Source organism: Pan troglodytes, chromosome 20 (assembly GCF_028858775.2).
Source record: "Pan troglodytes isolate AG18354 chromosome 20, NHGRI_mPanTro3-v2.0_pri, whole genome shotgun sequence".
Classification (NCBI taxonomy): Eukaryota; Metazoa; Chordata; class Mammalia; order Primates; family Hominidae; genus Pan; species Pan troglodytes.
Genome location: NC_072418.2, coordinates 46,980,574 through 47,005,521, shown reverse-complemented (window position 1 = coordinate 47,005,521; position 24,948 = coordinate 46,980,574). Strand labels below are relative to the sequence as shown.

General features: G+C 39.1%; 1 protein-coding gene across 3 annotated transcripts; it reads right to left on the bottom strand.

Annotated features, from left to right (window-relative positions):
* Positions 1–11,270: 11,270 nt before the first annotated feature.
* ZNF222 (zinc finger protein 222) lies at positions 11,271–19,068 on the bottom strand. Of its 3 annotated transcripts, XM_001158893.6 has the most exons (5): positions 18,896–19,048; positions 18,288–18,348; positions 17,226–17,352; positions 16,886–16,978; positions 11,271–12,564 (listed from the first exon to the last, which is right to left on the bottom strand). In XM_001158893.6, the coding sequence occupies exons 2-5, from the start codon at positions 18,300–18,302 to the stop codon at positions 11,351–11,353; spliced, it is 1,449 nt and encodes a 482-aa protein (XP_001158893.1). In that variant the 5' UTR covers positions 18,303–18,348; positions 18,896–19,048; the 3' UTR covers positions 11,271–11,350. The 3 variants fall into 3 exon arrangements, with proteins under 3 accessions (XP_001158893.1, XP_001158938.1, XP_009434065.1); XM_001158938.6 differs by lacking the exon at positions 18,288–18,348 and having other exon boundaries at positions 18,896–19,068; XM_009435790.5 differs by lacking the exons at positions 18,288–18,348; positions 18,896–19,048 and adding an exon at positions 18,612–18,867.
* Positions 19,069–24,948: the final 5,880 nt, after the last annotated feature.

Sequence of the window (24,948 nt, the reverse complement as noted above, 5' to 3'; positions counted from 1 at the left end):
TCACAGCAAGTTTTTTTTTGTTTTTTGTTTTGTTTTGTTTTTTTGAAATGGAGTTTCACTCTTGTTGCCCAGGCTGGAGTGCAATGGCACCATTTCGGCTCACTGCAGCCTCCACCTCCCAGGTTCAAGCGATTCTCCTGCCTCAGCCTCCCGAGTAGCTGAGATTACAGGCATGAGCCACCACGCCCCACTAATTTTGTATTTTTAGTAGAGGCAGGGTTTCGCCATGTTGGTCAAGCTAGTCTCGAACTCCTGACATCAGGTGATCCGCCTGCCTTGGCCTCCCAAAGTGCTGGGACTACAGGTGTGAGCCACCACACCTGGCCAGCAAGTTTTTTTCATAGATAAAAAATTCATATCAAAAGGCAAAGGAACTAGATCACCTAAAACAACTTTGCAAAAGAAGAATAAAGTGGGAGGAATCACTCTAATAATGTCAAGAGTTATTATATATCTACATTAACCAAGGCAGAGTAATATTCTCTGAGTATAGACACACGGATCAGTGGAACACAATAGATAACCCAGAAATGACCCTAACCAACTATAACAAAATGATTTGTGCCAAAATGCTAAAGCAAATAAATAGAAATGGGACAGTGTTTTCATCAAAGACTGCTAGGAAAACTGAACATCCATGTGCAAAAAAGAAAAAGAATCTGAGACTTTATTTCAAAATTAAGTCAAATTGGATCATAGATTTAAATGTGAAATATCAATGTAAAATCATAAAATTTTAAGAAGACAGTGTAGGAAAACTGTCAGTACCTAGAGCTTTGTCAGTGTTTGCAGATCTCATATCTGACGAAAAACGTATATCTACAATATATAAACAACTCTCACAACTTCTTCTTAGACCATAAAATAGTCTAAGAAGAAAAGGAGCAAAAAACACAAAGACACAATTCACTTAAGAAGAGTTATGGATGGTATTTGAACACAGAAACAGATACTCACAGCATTAAATAAAATACACTAACACTAATGATAGGTGATGAGCTAAAAAGAAAATAGCAAAAAAAAAAAATCTCATGATGTTTTTAAAAAGCTTACAAATTTGTGATGGGCCACATTCAAAGCCGTCCTGGGCTGCATGTGTGCCACTGGCTGGACAAGTTGAGCTAAAGGGTGTTATGCTGAGTAAAAAGACAATCTGAAAAAGTACATAATACATGATTCCATCTATATGACATTCCCAAAATGACAAAATGTAGAGATGGACATCAGATGAGTAGTTGCTAGGGGTAATGAATGGTAGGGACACAAGTTGGGTTGACTATAAAGGGGTACTTCAAAAGAGATCTTTGTGGTGATGGAATAGTTCTTTCTGTATCATCACTGCCTTGGTGATTCCATTAAATCTACATGAAATACGACGAATAAAAGTGGTATACACACACATTGTACCAATGTTGAATTCCTGGTTTTGATATTTTACTAAAATTATGTAAAATGTAAAATGTAATTAAGAATGTAGATGGAAGACTCAGGGGGTTTCTCTGTACTTCCCTTGCAATTTCATGTGAATTTCAAATTATTTCACTACAAAAAGATAACACAACTGATTATTATCAATCCCTGCTTTTCTAAGGAATGTCTTTTTTTTTTTTTTTTTTTTTTTTTAAGACGGAGTCTCGCTCTGCCGCTCAGGCTGGAGTGCAATGGCGCCATCTCAGCTCATAGCAACCTCCACCTCCCGTTGCTATTCTCATGATAGTGAGTGAGTTCTCATGAAATCTGGTTGTTTGGAAGTGTGTGGCATTTCCCCTTTGCTCTCTCTCTTCTGTTCTAATGTTTCTTCTCCTTCACCTTCCACCATGATTGTAAGTTTCCTGAGGCCTCCCAGTCATACTTCCTGTTAATCCTTGGAACTGTGAGTCAATTAAATCTCTTTTCTTTATAAATTACCCAGTCTCGGGTAGTACTTTATAGCAGTGTGAAAACAGACTAATACAGCTTATTACCCAATTTCACTCCTAAGTATACACCAAGAGAAATGAAAGCTAAGAGATGTGATTCAGAAGAGAGCTCATGTTGTACGATTTCATTTACATGAAATATTCAGAATGGGCAAATCTGTAGAAACAGAAAGTAGAATAGTGGTTGCCAGGAGCTGGTGGAGAAAGGATGAGGATTGGGAGTGACTGCCAATGGATAGGGGATTTCTTTCTGGGCCGATTTAAAAAACCTGAAATTAGAGAGTAATGACAGTTGCACAACTTTGGGAATTTACTAAAAAACCACTAAAGGATATATTTTAAAGTGATGCATTTTATGATATTTGAATCATTACTCAAGTTTAAGCAAGGTTGGATGGTTGGCCTAATAGTATTTTGGGGCCTGTGTAACCAAGCACCTTAGCTTCAAACTACATTTTAAAGACCGTCTTTTCTTTCCCACTCAAGACGTAGCTTTGAGACAAACTACAGATGTATTTTCTTTCGTGTTGAAATACAGCCTCCAAATCTGCTTTAAAACTCCACTCCCTTCTTTTTCCCACCTTATGCTTCCATGCCCTATACACATTTATTTACCTGGATGCTTGTTAAGCTCACACCATGCTCACTTATCTGCTCATATATTTCCTTAGAAGCTTCAGGGGAAGAATACTGATGAGGATCAGGCAGCTCTGGAATTATCTCCTCCTGGCTACAGATGAACTGCAAGATTGACAGTCCATTAATTTATAACCTGATTGAGCCCATGATCGTGCTGGCCCCTTCACCAGATGCAACAATAATTCAAGAACATCAGAGCGAGACATGCCATCAGGTACCTCCTAAACCCCCTTACCTCTCTGCATTCCAAGCCCACTTCTTAAACTGTGGCCCTCTCTCCAGAAATTGAAAAGTGGCAACTTTTGGAAAAGATTCCAATCACTCTTTCCCTTGTTAGCAACAAGTAATAAAATTCACTCTTTTTATCACACCTTCCTGTTGTTATTTTGGCTTTTTTCTATAAGAGATAAGCAGCTGGACCTTCTTTCAGTTATACCAATAGCCCACTCACCTATCATGAATTGGTATATTCCCTTCCCTCACAACACATTGAAAATACTTCTACCATTACACTCACCACAATGCCCAGAGTTAATGCTTCACAGATATGTCTACTCACTGCCCTGTATAACCTGACAGCAATGCTTAGAAACCAAGAGCATAATTATACACAAAGTATCTAAAGCATAATTTCTAATGAGAAATTCCTTAATTCCAAAGTGTGAGAATAATTCAAAAATCAAAAACATGGAGGTCAGCATTATTCTAATAAAACATCACTCTGACTAACTCTGTGGCAGGCTTTCCTGAAGTGGAATTGGACAGAGCATCACCACAAATGTCCTTTACCCACTATTTATTCAGGATACGCCCTACTGACTAGTGCTTGCAGGGTCTACTCCAAACCCCTATTGCCATTCCTTTCTCTTCCATAAAGCCTAAAAAAATCAAATATTCTCTTTCTCTGCCTTTGTCTAGCTAGAGATTTTCATGGGACATATTCTGGGAAGTAAGATAGAAGAGGAAGTGAGCAGTCCTCTCCTGACAAGAGATGCTGTGAGGACATGAGGGATTAAGAGAGCAAAAAGGTGATAGCCTCAGTGGATTGTAGGTATTGGCAAGGTACTAAGATTATCGATGCAAGAATGCTGATGGGACTCAGGTGGCAATACAGATGAAAGTTGTTGCGGACTAGTGCTGCAAATTATTACCGAAGAGTATTTTCTAGGAAATGACAAGGTTTAGGTTACGACCATGGAAGAGAGCATCCCTTGATATTTCACATGAATCTTGGGTGGATTTTTCCATTTCTGAAAAAAAATCATTGTGATTACGTTAAGGATTGCAGTGAATCTGTAGACCATTTTAGGTGGTATTTACTGCCTTGTAATTTATCTCTCAACTCATTAATAATGGATATATCTCCATTTATTTGTGCCTCTTTTAATTTCCTTCAGTAATATGTTTCAGAGCTCAGTGTTCAAGTGCTTCTCTTGTCCTTGGTTATGACAGTTCCTAAGTAATTGTTTCTTTTTGATGCTATTGTCAAGATAAGTATTTTCCTTTCAGATTGTTTTTTTGTGCAGAAATACAAACTACTTCTTCTATACAGGTATTTTTCCAGCAACTTTTTGACTTTGTTAGCTGTAAGAGGTTTTTTTCTTGTGTATTCTGTAGAACTTATAAGAACATGTCGTCAGCATGTAGACACAGTTTTATGTGTTTCCAATTTTAACAGGTTTATTTCCTTTTTCTACCTAATTGTTCTGCCTAGAACTTCCAATACTATGTTGACTAGAGGTGGAAAAGTGGAGCAAATTCATTGTGTTCCTGATATTAGAAAAAGAGCTTGCAGTCCTTCACCATTGAATAAGAAAATAAGCTCTTGAAATTTTCCACATCTAGCCTTTATTTTGTTGAGATAGTTTCTTTTCTTTTTAGTTGAGTGGTATTTTAATCATGAAAGTGTGAATTTTGTTAAATGAATTTTCTGCATTCACTGACATGATCATGTGGATTATATTTTTATATCTTTCAATCTGTTCATGCAGCATAATACATTAATATTTGTATGTTGAGTCATAAATTATATTTGCATTCCAGGAATAAATGTTTGGTCATTGAGTATAATCCTTTTAATATGCTGCTGAATTTTGCTGGTATTTTATGGTAGAGTCTTGCATCAGTATTCATATGGGATGTTGATGTATAATTTTCATGCAATGTCTTTGTCTGGTTTGGTACCACGGTAATCCTGGCCTCAGAGAAGGAACTAGGAAGTGTTCCCTCCTCTTGCCTATTTGGGAAGAGGTTAAGGAGTTATGGTGTTAAGTGTTCCTTAAATGTTTGGAATAATTCTTACTAAGTAAAATAAGGGTTACTAAAAATAAAAATAATTTTTTTTAAAATGCAAGAATTAACCAGTGAAGCCACCTAGTTTTGGGCTTTGTTGGGAGGCACTGGGTTACTGATTCAATCTCCTTACTAGTTAAGGATCTACTCAGATTTTCTGTCTTCATGATTCATTTTTGGTAGGGTATATGTTTTAAGAGATTTGTCTATTTTATCTAGGTTGTACAATTTGTTGGCATACAATTAAAGATAGTGCTCTGTTATAATCATTTTTATTTCTCTAAAATTTGCAGTAAAGTTCACATTTTTGCGTGTAAATTTTGCTTCTTGAGGCTTCTCTATTTTTTAGTCCATCTAACTATAGGTTTCTCAAGTTTCTTAATCTTCTGGAATAACCAACTCTTGGTTTGGTTAATTTTCTGTTTTTCTATTCTCCATTTGTCATTGCATTAATCGGTATTCTTTCTTTCCTTCTACTAGCTTTCTGGTTCAAATTCTTTGCCTTTTTGTAGTTCATGAATATAAAATTAGGTTGTGAATTTAAGATATTTCTTTCTTTAATATAAGCATTTACAGGTACAAATTTCCCACCTACTACTGCTTTTACCTCATCCAATAAATTTTGGCACGTTGTTTTTAATTTCAATGGTCTCCATATATTTTTTAAGTTCACTTCTAATTTACTCTGACATATAGGTTATTTAAGAATGTGTTTAGTCTCCACATACTTGTGAATTTTCACTTTTCTTGCTGCTATCATTTCTAGTTTTTGTGATCCAGATTGTAATTGGAAAAAATGTATTTTATTATATTAAAATTTAAAATTTATTAACACTTGATTCGTGGCCTAATATATAGCTATCCTGGAGAATATTCCATGTGCAAATGAGAAAATGTATATTCTGTTGTTGTTGTGTGGGTTATTCTGTATATGTGTTTTAGGTCAATTTTGTGTATAATATTCTTCAAATCCTCTATTTCCTTACTTATCTTTGTTTGTTTGTTTTTCTTACATATCTTTGGTCTGGCTATTTGAAAGTGAGGTATGAAGTGTCCTAGTACAGTTGACCCTTAGTATATGTGGGTATATCAAAATGCATACATACTCAAGTCTTGCGGTCAGCCCTGTAGAACCAATGTATATAAAAATTTGGCCCTTCATATATGTGGGTTTCACATCCCATGAATATTGTATTTTCAATCTGAGTTTGGTTGAAAAAAGTTCACACGTAAGTGTACCTATGCAGTTCAAATCCATGTGGCTCACAGTCAACTGTATTATTGGGTAGCTACTTCTCTCTTCAATTCTGTATTTGCTTCATATAATTAGGAGCTCTGATGTTTGGTGCACATATGTTTATAATTGTCATATCTTCTTGGTGAAATCATCCTTTTAGTAATATATAATGTTCTTCTTGGTCTCTTCTAACAATTTTTCACTTAAAGTCTAATTTAGCCCTTAGTAAAGCCACCGTTGCTCTCTTTTTATTACTATTTATATGGAATAACTTTTTCCATCCTTTCCGTTTCAATCTATGCACATCGTTAGATTTAAGCATATCCCTTGTGCAGAGCATACACTTGGATACTGTTTTTTTCAATGGTCTTGCCAGTGAACATCTTTTGGTTGAGGAGTTTCACTCATTTACACTAAACTCATTATTTGTAGGAAAGGTCTTACCATTTTGTTATTTTTTAAATGTCTTACTGCCTTTTGCCCCTAATTTCCTCCATTACTGCCTTCCTTTATGTTGAGTCCTTTTTCTGTAGTGATACATTTTGAATCTCTTCTCATTTCCCTTTGTGTGTCTCACTGATATGTTCTTTATTTGAAGAAACATAACATTCTACATGCTACGGTCTAAAGTTATAACCATCTATTTAAAATTGATACCAACTTAACTTCAGTCACATGCAAAAATGCTACTCCACAACTTCTGCTTCCCTTCATGTTATGTGACTGGTATCATGTATTGCAACTATACATATCGTGTACCCATTCACATAGATTTACAATCATTTTAATGCATTTTCCTATTACATAGTGTACAAAATAAAAAGTGGAGTAAAAATTAAAATTACAAAAATAGTGAGTTTTACATCATTCATGTAATTTTATTTACTTTAGATATTTATGTTTTCATATGGTTTCAAGTTGCTGTCTAGCATCTTTTCACTTCAACTTGATGGCATCCCTTTATAACTTCTCATATAAATTGTCTTCTGGTAATGGACTCTCTTGGCTTTTGTTTCTTTAGAAAAGTATTAATTTATCTCTCATGTTTGAAGGACAGTTTTGCTGAATATTGATTTCTCAGTAGACAACTGTGTGTTTTTGGTTTTTTCAGCAGAGAATACATCATCTGTCTTCAGATGTTTGCTGAAAATCTGCTGACATCTTATTGAAGATTCTTTGTACATGACAAGTCGTTTTGGACTTGCTGCTGTCAAAATTTTCATTTGTCTTTGTCCTCCAATAATTTTTAATAATATGTCTCAATTGGGTCTCTTTGATTTTATCTTATGTGAAATTCATTGAGCTTGGATTTACAGAATAATGTGTTCTTCATATTTGAGAAGTTTTCAGCCTTTATTTCTGTAAAGCTCTCTTTGACTTTTTCTGTCTCCTCCTAGGACACCTACAATGCATATATGGTGCCTTGGGTTTTGTGTATTTTTACTCGTTTCTTTTTCTTTTTTCTTTTTTTTTTTTTGCTTCTGAGACACAATAATTTCCTATGACTTATCTTCATGTTCACTCATTCTGATGGTACTGTAGCAGGAGTAGGAACAATGGGCCTTAGGGGCACTTACCTATGGCTTCAGGACCCACTCCAACCCAATCTCATATATACCACTTCCAAGTGGAATACCAATGTGCACATACAATTTAAAGATATGGAGTGGCCAACTACACCCAATTCATAATGGAAACCTTGGCTCACATGCTAATTTGGTAGCCCATGGTTAAGTGCTCTGTCTTTACTAAGTGGGAGGACTGCTTGATGCCAGGAGTTCCAGACCAGCCTGGGCAATAAAGTGAGACCCCATCTGTACAAAAAAAAAAAAGAGAGAGAGAGAGAGTAAACATACGTAGAGGATTTCAGGGCTTCGCTACAAAATTCTATGTGTTTGTGCTTTGATTCATCAGTTGTGGCCAGCCACTCTCTCCAAACATCACTATCTGTTTCTGATATTTCAGTCACTTGTGGGTCTCCTGGATCATAGGACCCTAGTGGAAGAGAAGCTTATATGACAGCTGGCACATATTGCACAACCTTGTCTCAACTGAGGCAAAATGATTTCAGGTCACTCATAAAAAGCAGAGTAGTACACCACAGTGAAGAATAAGTAGCCTCCAACAGCTGAGCAGGGCCACTGGGCATTGGGACACTTTTTTTGGTTTTAGGAAGCATCACATGCTACTTGCCCTACACCTTAGATTAGAAAGAATATCTTTATTTATTTTTTTGAGACAGTCTCACTCTGTCACCGAGACTGGAGTGCAGTGGTGCAATCTTGGCTCACTGCAATCTCCGCCTCCTGGGTTCAAGTGATTCTCCTTTCTCAGGTTCCCAAGCAGCTGGGATTACCGGCACCCACCACCATGCCCAGTTAATTTTTGTATTTTTAGTAAAGATGGGGTTTCATCATGTTGGCCAGGCTGGTCTTAAACTCCTTACCTCAAGTGATCTCCCGCCTTGGCCTCCCAAAGTGCTGGGATTACAGGCATGACCACCACGCTTGTCCTAGAAGGAATATCTCAATAGTTTTGCATCAGTGAACTCATGGAAATTTCACTGAGGTGGAAGTCCTATGAATATTTATAGGACTTATTCTGTCCTTCTGATATGCATGTGTCTTACAAACATGTCTAGATTACTTTCTACTTTTTTCTCACCAGGTCCAATCATCACATTAATGTGCCATTTGACAATAAGGATTCAGTCATTGTCAAAAAGAGTGATTATTTCTCCTTTTGAGTACATAGTCACACAGGTTCATGGCCATAGTTTCCTGTGGAGAACTCTGAAATGTGGTAGGATCTATTCTCATCCAGTATTGGCCTCCCTTTCATGTAAATGAATGTGGATTTGTAAACTGGACATGTCTTGGATTTGATTTTGGGGCTGTGACTCTGTTAGGTGATTCCAGTCACCCTTTTCTTCACTTGCAGTAGAACTCTTCTGAGTTCTATTGACAGAGTAGATACAGGGCTTGGCTTCAGTTCACCCCGACTAGAGCGTTCTTTCATGCATTCCCAATGATCACAAAACCCACACCTCTACCTCACTGCTAAGAATTCCAGGAACTGGCCTTGGGTGATAACCAAAGTTGTAGAGTGTCTCCCTTCAGGATGAAATGCTAAACAACTGATTTACAGCCTTGTTGCCACCACCCAGACCACCAGGTGGCCCATTACACAAGATAAGCACTGCAACCAGGTAATGCTGACCTGCATGCGCTACCAGTCATGTGCCTTGCCCAGCCCAGCCTTCAAACCCTATCCCTGATGTTAATTCCCACGCTTTGCCAAATAAACAATCCTATGAGCTCTTTGAAGGGAGTCAGGAAATTCTCTCTTGTGCTGCCTTCCTTATGTCCAGGCATAAGCTCCAGTGAAGGCTTGTCTGGGAAAACCCTTTCAGTCTCATTTCAATTTCTATTGCAGAGAGCCCAGGAACCTGTGGTTGGTGGCATATTCTTTGGGGATTTGTCTAGGATCATGGGACATGGGGGGCCTTTCTCTCCCTGAGGGGGAGACATGTGAGCTGACAGGACTGCTGGACAAGATTTCTTCATGATTGAAAATCACCTGACTGAACTTTTGATTCAGTGTTACCTCAACAGATGGCTTTCTCCAGCCTCATGGACCTTGCCTCTGCCTCTACTGTAGAGAGCCGAAAGCCGGAGGATCGTGACCAACTCAGCATTCCAGTGAGGCTATATGATCAAACAACACACTGTTTATCATGAATGCAGGATGTGGGCAAACTCATATCTGCACCTGCCACCAGAAGGTATGCTGAGTTCAATCACTCCCTGGTGCCGTGCTCCTTGAGGTTATCTACTAGAATATCTGGAGACTACTGTTCAGAGAATGCAGTCATCCAGGCCTGCACTGAGTCAAGCAGCTGACTGACAACCACCTCCTTCTCTCTATCTCCTTTGCTCAATAAATACAAAGGGAGCTAGAAGCTCAGGGCCCTTGTTCACTAGAAGCAAGGAGCCTCCTGACCCCTTCTTCCAAATATACTCTTTTGTCTTTATCTTTATTCCCGCGTTCGTCCTCCTTTGTTCAGTCCAACAGGAATTGGGGCCACGTCACCCTACCGGCCAATGATTTTCTTTTTTTTTTTCCTTTTGAGACAGGGTCTCACTCTGTCACCCAGGCTAGAGTGCAGTGATGTGATCTTAGCTCACTGCAACCTCTGCCTCCCAGGCTCAAGTGATCCTCCTTCCTCAACCTCCTAAGTAGCTGATACTACAGGCATGTGCCACCATGCCCGGCTAATTTTTGTGTTTTTTTAGAGACAGGGTTTCCTCATGTTGCCCACACTGGTCTTGAACTCCTAGACTCAAGCAATCTGCCCACCTTGGCCTCTCAAAGTGCTGGGACTACAGGCATGAGCCACCATGCCCAGTCAATCCCTTCCCTTTTTTCTTTCTCTCTTTTCCTCTTCCTATCTTTTTTCTTACTCAGGGTGCTTTGCCTCTCCTTTCCTAATCCTTACTGGCTTGTGTTGCCTGAATAGACATCCAAGAGGAATGAGTGGAAAGTTTCCCTGTCTTACTGATCCGAGTCACCTGAATAGAAATCCATGCAGGATTTCTATTCAAAGTCAAATTGAAAAGGTTGACTTTGCAGGCCTGATCAACCTGGCAAGCAGTGGGATGGACTGCACCCCTCCCCTGGACTAAGTTTGTTCAGGTTCCAGTCCCAAGAAAAATCTCTCTCTCCCTCTCTTTTCCTCTCTCTGGCACCCTGGCCCCTGATCCTGTAACTTTATTCAAAACTCCGCACACTACTCAGCACTTTGGGAGGCCGAGGCAGGCGGATCATGAGGTCAGGAGATCGAGACCATCCTGGCTAACACAGCAAAACCCCGTCTCTACTAAAAAAATACAAAAAATTAGCTGGGTATGGTGGCGGGTGCCTGTAGTCCCAGCTACTCAGGAGGCTGAGGCAGGAGAATGGCCTGAACCCAGGAGATGGAGCTTGCAGTGAGCCAAGATCGCGCCACTGCACTCCAGCCTGGGCGACAGAGCGACACTCCGTCTCAAAACAAACAAACAAACAAACAAACTCCTCACTACTTCACTTCTATTGTTCTATAGCACTAAAGGTGACTATAACCAACAGTAACTTGTTTTCAAATCCAAAAAACAGATTTTCAATTTTTTCCAACACAAATAATGTTTCAGGTGAAATTAAACTGATTTAATCAGCACACATTATATACATGTATCAAATTTCACACTCCATAAATATGTATAACTTATATGTCATTTAAAAATAATGATAAAATTATATCCAGATTCAAGCGCCTCTTGTAGCGCTTCCCACAGTCCTCACATTTGGATGGGTTTTCTCCACTGCGGTCTCTTTGTTGGTCTTTACAGTATGACCGGCATACAAGCCTCTTTCCACAGTCTTCACATTTCAATGGCTTTCTTTGGCAGTGGAGTTTCTTATGATTCAAAATACTAGAAGCATGTCTAAAGCTCTTCCCACAGTTATCACAGTTATAAGATCTCTCTCCCGTGTGGGTTCTATGGTGGAAGTCAAGACCTGACTTACTAATGTAGCCCTTCCCACACTCCTCACATTTGTATGGCTTTTCTCCAGTGTGGACTCGTTGATGGACCAAAAGATATGAGGACCATTTGAAGCTCTTCCCACATTCTTTACAATTATATGGTTTCTGTCCCATATGAATCATCTGATGCTTATGCAAATCTAGCCTATCAATGAAACCTCTTCCATACTTTTCAGATTTGTACAGTTTCTCTGCTGTGTGGACCATGCAATGCCTATTAAGACTTGACCTAAGACAGAAGCTCTTACCACATATTTCACATTTGAATGGCTTCTCCCCAGTATGAATTCTGTGATGTTTCCGAAGCTGGAAATTGTGCATGAAAGCCTTCCCACATTTCTCACAATTATAAGGTTTCTCTCTCATGTGTAATTTGCAATGAACTTTAAGTGCTGATCTACATCTGAAGCCTTTCCCACACTGCTCACATTTGAATGGTTTCTCTCCAGTGTGGACTCTTTGATGAGTTTGCAGACGTGAGCTCTGACTAAATTCCTTACCACACACATCACACTTATAGCATTTCACTCCCATGTGGACCCTCTGATGAATATGAAGGGCTGAGATGTAACAGAAGCTTTTTCCACACTCATCACAGGTATGAGACTTCTCTCCTGAATATAACTGCTGAGGAAGATCAAAGAAGGAAACATCACTGAAGAACTGTTTACAATTTTCACCCTGGAAAGGTTTTTCTCTTGTGTGAACTGTAGATAGTCTTGCTTTAATCTGGGAGGGGCTGTCATCTTGTTCAAATAACTGAGAGTTACTTATGGTGGTATCTTGAGACCTGGTTAAGTCACTTGCAATTTGTTCCCAAATTTGCTTGCAGGAAAATTCTTCATGTGTTCCTGCTTCTGGAACAGTCTCCATCTCAGTTTGGATCTTGCCTCCTATAAGGACACAGAATTAAGACATGTGGACAAGTAGGCCAGGCACGGTGGCTCACACCTGTAATCCCAGCACTTTGGGAGGCCGAGGCGGGTGGACTGTGAGGTCAGGAGTTCGAGACCATCCTGGCCAACATGGTGATGCCCTGTCTCTACTAAAAACACAAAAATTAGCCGGGTGTGGTGGCACACACCTGTAATCCCAACTACTCAGGAGGCTGAGGCAGGAGAATCGCTTAAATCCAGGAGGCAGAGGTTGTAGTGAGCCAAGATCAGGCCATTGCACTCCAGCCTGGGCAACAGAGTGAGACTCCGTCTCAAAACAAAACAAAACAAAACAAAAACAGAAACAAACAAACGAACAAAAACACCAAATAAGACATGTGGACAAGTGAAGTCTTTGTTCAGTGTTTTCAAGACTTCACACTTAGGATGTGGGATTTAACTTTAATGAACGTTCATTTTTCTGTTTTCCAAGTGCACCCTGGTTTTTGGTTTGCATGAGACCAATTTAGAACCACATCATGTCTCATATGTAAAATTCTGGATAGAAATAAAATACTTATTTAAAAAATTAATATATACATTTCACTTGTTGCTATTTCTAGTGAATTTTTTAGTCAGTCTAAAATTTTGTGTGGTAAATTATAAAGCTAAAATACTACATATGTAGTGAAATATGAATCCAAAGGAACTTTAAGGAGAAGCAATAACGAATAAATAGTTTGTATATTTGTCTGTTATACATCCTTACAAAGAAGTTAACCTAACTTGAAAGAGGTCAGGACGTTGTTGTCAGCATCTGAGAGGTAATCTCTAGGATCTTGAAGTGTCATGCCTGAGGAGAGTCTCTTTGCTTGAGGGTAAAACCTGGGTAACTCTGGATAGTGAAACAATATTATTTAGGGTTGTGACTGGCCACTCCTTTGGGGCATGGGGGGTGATACTCCTCACATCAGAAAGAACATCAGTGTGATTCATGGAAGGGCTTTACCTCACAGGGAATCAGTGAACCAGGAGACTAAATAACCACATGGGAATCAACCAACCAATCATGGCTATGAAATTGGAGCCCCAGTAATTACTCTGGATCCCAGCACTCAGGTAAGTTCCCCTGATTGGGAGTTATCTGTGTCTAAGTCACATGCTAATCCTGACAATGTAACATACCCCACTCCACTGGGAGAATACAATAGAAAATAAGGATTTGGTACTTCCCTGTACTCTGTCTTATTTAGTTTCTCTCTTGGTTAACTATAATATGCATGTTTTCCCTGTAAGAATCAGTAAGTGTGAGGATAAAAGCATTCAGTGAATTCTAAGAGTCTTTCTAGCAAATTACTAAACATGAAGATAGTTTTGAAAAGCTGCCGAATTTTCACTTGATGTGAAGTGAGAGCAGTCCTCTGTAAAACGTCCCACTAAACTTCGTAGTTGGTTGAACTCTTCACAATGTTAACACCAAACACCTCAGAGTGTTTAATATCTATACCTTCAAAGTATTCCCCCACAATAATTTTACACATGTATAAAAATACTTAATCTTATTTTTCTGTTTTGATATGGATAGTAAGTAACTTGGTTATCTGAAAGAGTACAGGGACAGACAACTGTAGTTCTGAGGGGAATCTGAAAGGCTGTCCTTCCAGGGGTTCACAAAGGGGGATGCTCCTGATCAGACAATCAAAGTTGTTCAGAAACACGTGGAATGAAAAGAAAGTCTATGATGTAAACAGGCTTTATAACTTTTTATACTCAAGACTATGCCTCAATGAGCTGAAATAAAGTTAAAACCTGCAATAAACATTTACAAAACAATAACTAGAATGAAAATTATTGCAGCATTATGACAAGCAGGAAAAATGTCATTACATGAATTGCTTACTAAAGCCACTCACACACATCTACACACATGAAAAATGTTTGTCCGTGTTACATTGACAGATATGTTTCTTACTATGGCTCATGCTCACAAAATGTTTAGAACTTTGTCAGGATATTACCAAGTCCTGAATTAGGTACATTTTTCCAATGGAAAGATAACTTCCAAGTTTTTCCAATGGAAAGAATCTTGGAAAATATTAATTGATAAGTATGTACCTTTCAGTACACAGTAGTACATGGATATATTTAATATGCTGTCACGTATAAATAAGTCTTTAAAGAGAAGGGAGAGTATCCTTTGGGAGGTTTCTATTTTGAGAGCAGTTTCCCAATTCCTTTCAGGTCATAAAGTTCACCAGATGAAAATACAACAATATATCTCTATAAATATAAAGAAAGATTTCAGTAAAATCTATATTCCTTCACATTTTTGACAATTAAATTTGTATAAAGATGCAGAAATAGACACATTTTTTGAAGAAAAACATTTGGAAATATAAGCAACATTCAGCTCATAGATATAAAGAATTTCTCACAGACATAAACACGGTCCTTAAGGAAAGCTCAAGGGTAAGCCCCAGGGAAGGCATGTTTCTCAATGTGGTCATGAAAACCATGCTTGAAAGTTTCCATGGGATGTGGGTCAACTGCACACACAGAAAACCAACCATGTCAAGAGAACCTAAGAAAGTCAAAATTGGATAAGCAGCCATGCACAGACAAAACAAAACAAAACAAAAAAAACAAACCAACAACTGTCCTGCAACATATAGTCAGCCTCTATATCTGTGGGTTCAGCATACATGGATTCAACCAACAGTGCATCAGAAGTATTTGGAAAAAAAAATTCCACAGAGTTCCACAAAGCAAAACTTGAATTTCTCACATTGAGTCCTATACATTGAATCCATGTGAATAAAGCGATGGGTAGGCATTGCGTTTGGTGTTATACCTAATGTAGACATGACTTAAAGTATATGAAAGGGTGTGTGTAGGATATATACAAATACTTTACATGTAGAAGGGACTTGAGCATCCTTGGCTTTTGGTATCCACAAGGGGTTCCTGGAATCAAACCCCACGGCTACCAAGGCATGACTATATAACATTCACTCTGGTATGTCTGTTACTTATTAGCTATCTCCATGATTCCTACAGACAGTCAAGTCCTCTCATCCATTAATTCATTCATAAGAATACCAAATATTTACAGATAACTGCCATGTACCAGGAGTATTCTAGGTGCTGAAGATGCAGTCATAAAGAAACAGATAAATGCCTTCAAGAGATTACATTGCAAAGGGGAGAGGTGACTTATCAGTAGACAGAAATACATGAGACACAACACAGGCAGGCCAAGAAGAGTAAAGATAGGATAGTATTTTCAATAAGGTGCTTGGAGATGACCTCTCCCATGATATTAAAACTGAGCAGAGAGCTGCATAAACTAAAAGAGGGGTCAGTAAGTTTTGTGGGGACAGTGTATTCCAATCAGAGAGAAGAGCAAGTGAGGGCTCGGAGGCAGAAGCTTTTGTAGTAGAGAAAATAATCATTCCTGAAAGATGTCTACATCCAGTCCTCAGAACCTATGAACACGTTATGTTCCACAGCAAGGGAGATTAAGGCTACAGATGCCATTGAGGTCACTAGCCAGCTAAGCAGAAAGTGGGAGGGTCATCCTGAATCATCCAGGAGTGATGAATACTATCACAAGGGACCTGAAAGGTGAAAGAGGAAGGCATAAGAAGAGTGGCAGAGGAAGCATGACTATAGAAGAATGGTCAGGGATGCAACGTAGCTGCTTTTGAAGATGGAGGAAGGGAAACGAGAGCCAAGGAGTGTAGACAGTGACTAGAGACTGGTAAACCAAAATGAAGTCTTCTCCCCATGAACATCCAGAAAGGAACAAAGCCCTAAGACCACTTGATTTTTGCCCAGTGAGATGTGTCAGACTTCAGGCCTACAGAAGAGAAAGATAAGTGTTTCTTGTTCAGTCTGCTGAGTTTTATGTCACTGGCCACAATAGGCAATACAATGTCCTTGGCAGGATAGAGAAACAGCAGGGAGGACAATGTGCCTGGAAAAGATGGAGCAAGGGGGAGAGGACAGGAGATGCAGTCAGACAGTGTGGGATGAAGGGCAGATCACAGGGTCTACAACAGCCACTTAAAGAGGTTGTAACACTAATAAAAACAAGAAGCCAGAAAGGCTTTGAGCTGAGGAATGGCAATGTGACTTCCGTTTCCTACGGATCACTTTGGCTACCGTAAGAACGGATGGCAGGGTGGGAAGCGTGGGAGCAGGGGCATCAGCAGGGAGAAGGCTGTAATAATCCAGGAAACAGGTTTGGCCATTTACCCCAAAATGCTGGAAATGGGCATGGACAGAAGTAAAACAGACAGGAATCACATGCAGGGACACACAATTGCTTGGTTCTTACCCAAATTCCCTTCTCTTTGGCTTGTTGTCCCCATCACCCAAAACTTTTCTTCCCTTAGGAAGTGGAAAGTATCTCCATGGAATGGTTGATGCCCTGTGAACAGGCAAAGTCACATGCTTAATCCCAACATGTTCAAGGTAATATCATGTTGGTGCAAACGTAATTACAGTGTACCATTACTTCCAATGACAAAACCACAATTACTTTTGCACCAACCTAATAGCCAGAAAAAATTTACTGGAAATGTAGGTTCTCACTGCACACTCAAACTTGAAAACCCTAGGATTAAAAAACCACTCCTGGGGCCTGACATTCCATTACAGAGGGTGCCCGTCCTCACCCACTGAGAGCAGGTTCCTGAAGTTCTCAAGCATCACATCTCGGTACAGCTTCCTCTGGGCAGGGTCCAGCAGCCCCAGCTCCTCCTCAGTGAAGATCACAGCCACATCCTTGAAGGTCACTGCCTCCTACAACATCAAGCAGATGTCACCTCAATCTTACGGCCAAAGACTATTGGGAGACAGCAGCATTGCACTGGCACAAGGGACAAGAGTAAAGTTGTTTTGGATCTTGAGAGACATAGGTCAGCTTATAGATTTCCTACTTATTCTGTTTGTGTCCTGACAATGACTGATTAGGCAATAGGGGTTTGGAATGGAGACTGCACACACCAGTCAACAGGGTGTGTCCTGAATAAATAGTGGGTAAAGGACATTTACTGAGATGCTATCTCTAACTCCACTTCAGGAAAGCTTGCTGCAGAGTTAGAGTGATATAGTCCAAATGCTCTGTTTGAGTCGCGGGCCCTTTGATGAAAATGAGACTGAGGCAGGAGAATCACTTGAACCCGGGAGGCGGAGGTTACAGTGAGCCAAGATTGCACCACTGCACTCCAGCCTGAGCAACAAGAGCGAAACTCTTTAAAAAAAAAAAAAAAAAAAGAGAGAGAGAGAGAGAAAGAAAATAGTAGATAAGGTTAAAAAAAAAAAAAAAAAGCAAAAAGCAAACAAACAAAAACTCCTATAGAAGTCCAAGCCCCTGAGCCTTGCCTCAAGGTGCCTTCAATCAAGCCCTAACTTAAGTTCTCCACCTGTTCCCAGCTAGTACCTCTGCCTCAATGAGAATTGCATTCAAGAGATGATCAACTCAGGCTCTAACCTGGACTGCCTAGGTTTCAACTCCTGCTCCACCTGTGTCTCACGCCCATCTTTAAAATGAAAAAAGCAGCACCTCTCCACAGTGCCACTGTGGAGATCATGTATTTTGGGGTTTAAAGTACTTGGAATAAAGTTACCAATTAAGGCTTAATTATTATCGACACCCATGCCCGAGGGACAAATCCTACACACTCTCCGTTGAGGTAAGCATCTCTGTCAAAGAAAAAAAGCCAAGGATCACTCACGTAGAGCTTTGCCATCAGTAGCCAAGAAGTCCCTTCCTGCAGCTCTTTTAGAAAGGTCGGGCTGGGGAAAAAGAAAGCTGTGAAATACCCTGACCGTTTTGCCGTCCCCCATAAAAGTTAAATGCTCCCCTCGCTTTCCTAAAAAGAGGTCAGAAGGCGTCAGGGATCATCCAGCGTCCTGCAGGGATCAGGCAGAAGGGCCGGCGCCCCTGCAGCTGGAGCTCTGACCCCACCCGAGGACCTGACAGGCTTCGTGGGAAATTAACAAGAGACCACCAGACACCGAGTGACAGGGACTGCTTTTAAGGCTCTCATTTGTGTTACCTCTTTCAGGTCCCAAAATGAATCCATTAGGATGGTCCGAAAAGTCCCGTTACAAAACAAACAAACAAACGAACCAGCAATGGAAGATAAACGGACATTAAGTGACACTCCACACCACACTGAAAGGGGCTGCACACGTAGGGAGGAGGGAGGCGGACTAAGCGAGGTCAAAGTAGGGCACACCGGGCCGCGCCAATCCCACTCCCTGAGACCCTAGCAGAGCCCCCCGACGCCAGAAGGCTCAGCTGACTGGAACGGCAATCCCCGCCCGCGCCCCTCCAAACCTCTGCTCTCCGCCCAGGCTTCTTTTCTCCTGAATCGATCATTGGGTGGTTGCGAGCCCCAAGGAAAGGAGACTCGTTCGGAAGGACTCGCAAGATGTGGAAATGACTCAAACTACTATGGTAAATGAAATAGCAACGTCACAGTTGGGGACCGGAAGTGCTCGAGCCTCCACAGAGCGTGTGGACTCCACTTCCCAGAATTCCCCGGACTCGCCCGTGTGAGACAAAGGGCCCGCGACTCAAACAGAGCAATTTGGACTATATCACTCTAACTCTGCAGCAAGCTTTCCTGAAGTGGAGTGGGAGATAGCATTTCAGTAAATGTCCTTTACCCACTGCTTATTCAGGACACACCCTGTTGACTGGTGCGTGCAGTCTCCATTCCAAACCACTATTGCCATTCCTATCGCTTCCATAAAGCCTAAGAAATCAAATATTTTCTTTCTCTGCCTTCATCTAGCTAGAAATTTTCATGGGAGACAATTTTGGGAAGTGAGACCTTAGGAGAAGTGAGCTGTCCTCTCCTGACAAGAAATGTGCTTGGCAGGCTGTGAGTACACGAGGAGTTGAAAGAGTAAAAAGGTGATCGTCTCAGTGGACTGTAGGTATTGGCGAGGTTCTAGTATTACTGATGCTAGCATGCTGGTGGGACCGAGGTGGAAATACAAGTCAAAGTTGTTGGAGAGTAGTGCTGCAAATTATTATGGAGGAATATTTGCTAGAAAATGACGAGGTTTAAAATATGACCATGGGAGAGAGTGTCCCTTGATATTTCACATGAATCTTAGGTGGATTTTTTCATTTCTGAGAAAAATGTTACTGTGATTAAGGATTGCATTGAATCTATAGGTATAGGTATTGACAGCCTTGCAATATCAAATCGCCCAATCCATTAATAATGGATATATCTCCATTTATTTGCGCCTTCTTTAATTTTTTTTTTTTTTTTTTTTTTGAGACAGAGTCTCAGTCTGTCGCCCAAGCTGGAGTGCAGTGGCACAATCTTGGCTCACTGCAACCTCCGCCTCCTGAGTTCAAGCGATTCTCCTGCCTCAGCCTCCCAAGTAGCTGGGATTACAGGCACGTACCACCATACCTGGCCAATTTTTGTATTTTTAGTGAAGACAGGGGTTTCACCATGTTGGCCAGGCTGATCTCGAACTCCTGGCCTCAAGTTATCCGCCTGCCTGGGCCTCACAAAGTGCTGGGATTACAGGCATAAGCCACCATGCCTGGGGTGCCTTCTTTAATTTTCTTTAGTAAGATGTTGCAAAATTCAGTGTCCAAGTGTTTCTTGTCATTGGTTAAGACAGTTCCTAAGTAATTTATTTTTTTAATGCTATTGCAAAGGGAACTATTTTCCTTTTCAGATTGTTTTTGTATAGAAATACAACGGCTTCTTCTATATAGATATTTTTCCTGCAACTTTCTGACTTTACTAGCTCTAAGAGTTTTTTTTTCTTGTGAATTCTTTAGCATTTTTATATATAAGAACATGTCATTAGCATATAGACAATTTTACCTCTGTTTCCAATTTTAATAGCTTTATTTTCTTTTTCTATCTGATTGTTCTGCATAGAACTTCCAATACTACATTGACTAAATGTGGGAAAAGTGGAGAAAACTCATTGTGTTCCTGATATTAGAAGAAAAGCTTTCAGTCTTTCACCATTGAGTATGACAATCAGCTCTGAGAATTTCCATATATAGCCTTTATTTTGTTGGGGTAGTTTATTCTCCTTCTAGTTATTTGGTATTTCAATCATGAAAAGGTGCTAGGTGCTGAATTTTGTGAAACTGAATGTTCTGCATTCACTGACATGATGTGATTTATACCTTCCACTCTGCTCATGTGGAGTATTACACTGATATTTGTATGTTGAACCATAATTATATTTGCCTTCCAGAAATAAAACAGTTCGGTCACTATGTGTAATCCTTTTAATATGCTGCTGGATCTTGCTGGTATTTTGCTGGTGAATTCTTGCATCAGTATTCATAAGGGATATTGGTGTATAATTTTATTGAATTGTCTTTTTCTGGTTTGGCATCAGGGTAATACTGACCTGACAGAAGGATCAAAGAAGTGTTCTCTCTTCTTGCATTTTTGGGAAGAGGTTGAGCAGCTATGGTGTTAAATGTTCCTTAAATGTGTTGAAGCGTTTGCCAGTGAAGCCATCTGGTCCTGGGCTTTTCTACATTGGGAGGTTTTGGATTACTGATTCAATCTCCTTACTAGTTAGAGGTCTACTCAGATTTTTTTGTCTTCATAATTCAGATTTGGTAAGGTGTATGCTTTAAGGAATTTGTCTATTTCATCTAGTTATACAAATTCTTGGCATACAATTGTATATAGTATTCTATTACAATCATCTTTATTTCTGTAAAAATTGGTGATAATGTCCCCTCTTGTTTCTGATTTAGTTTCTTGAGCCTTCTGTCTTCATTTTTTATTCAATCTCACTGAAGTTTTCATAATTTTCTTATGAAAATAACCAACTCTTGGTTTCGTTGATTTTCTTGGTTTTTCCATTCTCTATGTATCATTGCTTTAATGTTTATTATTTCCTTCCTTCCACTAGCTTTCTTATTCAGATTCTTTTTTGTAGTTCATGAATGTAAAATAGGGTTGTGAATTTGAGATATTTCTTCTTTTTTAATTTAAGTATTTACAGGTACAAATTTCACACCTATTACTGCTTTTTTTCTCATCCCACCAATTTTGACACATTGCTTTTATTTTTAGCTCTCTCCAGATATTTCTAATTTTACTTTTAATTTAGTCTGACATGTAGATTATTTAAGAATGTGTTGTTTCATTTCCACATACTTGTGAATTTTCCACTTTTCATGCTGCTATTGATTTCCAGGTTTTTTTGGCTAGGTTATAATTGGAAAAAAATATTTCCTATGGTACTAAAGTTTTAAATTTATTAAGACAATAAATTTAGTTTAATTAGTTCCCACTTGTCAACTTTAGTTTTATGACATAATATATGGCCTATCCTGGAGAGTGTTTCATGTATAAATAAGAAAATGTGTATTCTATTGTTGCTGTTGTATGAGGTATTCTGTACATGTCTTTTAGGTCCAATTGGTATGTAGGGTTTTTCAAGTCCTTTATTTCATCATTATCTTCTGTCTGGTCTTCTTATCTATTTGAAAGTGAGGTATGCAATGTCATTCCTCACAGAATTATAAAAAACTATTCTAAAATTCATATGGAGTTGACTCCTTAGTGGAGTAGGCAGCACATTGGTCTCATAAAATTCATATGGAACCAAAAAAAGAGCCTGAATAACCAAAGCAATCCTCACCAAAAAGAACAAAGCTAGAGGCATCACACTATCAACATTCTGACTACTGTAAGGCTACAGTAACCAAAACAGTATGGTACTGGCACAAATACAGACATATAAACCAATGAAACAAAATAGAAAACTCAGAAATAAAGCCACACACCTACAACTATCTGATCTTTGACAAAGGCAACAAAAACAAGCAACAGGGAAAGCACTCTCTATTCAATAAATGGTGCTGGGATAACTGGCTAGCCATATGCAGAAGAATGAAACTAGACCCTTACCTTTCACTATACACAAAAATAAACACAAGATGGATTCAAGATTTAAGTATAAGACCCCAAACTACAAAAATCCTACAAGAAAATAACAGAAAATACCCTTCTCGACATCAGCATTGGCAAAGAATTTTTGGCTAAGTCCCCCAAAAGCAGTTACAAGAAAAGTAAAAGTTGACAAGTGGGAACTAATTAAACTAAAGAGCTTCTGCACAGCAAAAGAAACTGTAACAGACAGCCTACAGCATGGAGAAGATATTCACAAACTATGCATCCAACAAAGGTCTAATATCCAGAATCTATAAGGAACTGAAACAAATCAACAAGCAAAAACCAAATAACACCATTAAAAAATAGGCAAAGGACATGAACAGACAGTTCCCAAAAGAAGAAATACACACAGCCAACAAACATATGAAAAGATGCTCATCATCTCTAACCATTTTAGACAACTGCAAATCAAAACCACAATGAGACACCATCTCACAGCAGTCAGAATGGCTATTAAACAAGTCAAAAAACAACAGCTGGCAAGGCTGTAGAAAACAGGGAATGCTTATACACTGTTGATAGGAATGTAAATTAGTTCATCCACTGTAAAAAGCAGTTTGCAGATTTCTCAAAGAACTTAAAATGGAACTACAATTCAACCCAGCAATCCTATTACTGGATATATACCCAAAGAAAAATAGATTATTATACCGAAAGACACATGCACTTGTATGTTAAGCACCATGGAATGCTATGCAACCATAAAAAAAGAATTGAAATCATGTCCTTCGCAGTAACGTGGGTGGAGCTGGAGGACATAATCCTAAGTGAATTAACATAGGAACAGAAAACCAAATACTGCATGTTCTCACTTATAAGTGGGAGCTAAATATTGAGCACACATGGACATAAACATGTGAACAATAGTCACTGTGAACTAGTAGAGGGGGGAAGTAGGGTGTGGGGCGTGTGTTGAAAAACTACCTATTGGATACTATGCTCACTATCTTGGTGCAATATACCCATGTAACAAACCTGCACGTATACCCACTGTATCTAAAATAAAAGTACACATTTTAAAAAAGAAAGTGAGGTATGAAGTGTCCTACTACAGTTGTTCCTCAGTTTACAGGGGCGATTGTTTCCAGGAGCTCTGTATATACCAAAATCCACACATACTCAGGTTTATGGAACCCGTGCATACAAAAAGTTGGCCCTCCATATATTAGGTTTTCACATCCTATGAATATTGTATTTTCAATGTGTGTTTCACTAAAAAAAATCCACATATAATTGGACCTGTGAAGTTCAAATCCATGTGGTTCAAGGGTCAACTGTATTACTGGGTAGCTGCCTATTTCTCTCTTTAATTCTGTATTTGCTGCATATAATTTGGAGCTCTGATGTGTGGTGCACATATGTTTATAATTGCTATATCTTCTTGGTGGAATCACCCTTTAGCATTATATAGTTTTTCTTTGTCTCTGCCACTCTTTTCTGCCACTCTTTCTGTCTTTTTGTTACTATTGATATGGAAAAACTTTCCCATCCTTTCACTTTAAGTCTATGCATGTTATTAGATCTAAAGCAAATCCCTTGTGCAGAGCATACACTTGGATACTGTTTTTTTCAATCATTTTACCAAACTACATCTTTTGGTTAGGGTGTTTAATTCATTTATGGTAAATCAATTATTCATAGGGAAGGTCTTACCATTTTATTTGTTTCTATATGTCTTCTGGCTCTTTTGCCTCATATCCTCCATTACTGCCTTCCTTGATGTTGAGTTCTTTTTCTGTAGTGATACATTTTGAATCTCTCCTCATTTCCCTTTGTGTATGTTTCATTAGTATTTGTAGTTAGAAACATGTAACATTTCTGATTCATGGACTTACATGTAACATTCTACATGTAACATTCTAAAGTTGTAGCAAACTGTTTTCCATGGATACCAGCTTAACTTCAATCACGTGCAAAAACACTACTCATTCACAGCTTCTCCTTCTCCCCACTTTGTACAACTGATGTCATATATTATGTCTATACATATTGTCTACCCATTCACATAGATTTATCTCTCAAGTTTGAAGGACAGTTTGGCTGAATGTTGAATTCTCGATAGACGTGTGTGTGTATGTATGGTGTGTATGTGTTTTTAGCAAAGAATATATCAGCTAGGCTCAGATGTTTGCTGAGAAATCTGCTGACATCTTCATTAAAGATTTCTTTGTACATGACAAGTCACTTTGGACTTGCTGCTGTCAAATTTTTCACTTGTCTTTGGTTTCCAACAATTTTTAAATAACATGTCTCAGTTGGGTACCTTTGGGTTTATCTTACTTGAAATGCATTGAGCTTCTTGGATTTACAGAATGATGTGTTTTTCATATTTGAGAAGTTTTCAGCTTTTATTTCTGTAAATAATCTCTCTTGGCTTTCTTTCTCTCTACCCAGGACACCTATACTGCACATGTGGTCCTTT

Bases quoted from the DNA above. Each gene is read 5' to 3' on its own strand.
- ZNF222 (XM_001158938.6), bottom strand. From the start codon at position 18,937: ATGATCGATTCAGGAGAAAAGAAGCCTGGGCGGAGAGCAGAG. The intron at 16,979-17,225 runs GTGAGGACGGGC...GCCTGTTCACAG, and splicing joins CAGGAACCTGCTCTCAGTGG to GGCATCAACCATTCCATGGA. The intron at 12,565-16,885 runs GTAAGAACCAAG...GTGTCCTTATAG, and splicing joins CCAAAGAGAAGGGAATTTGG to GAGGCAAGATCCAAACTGAG.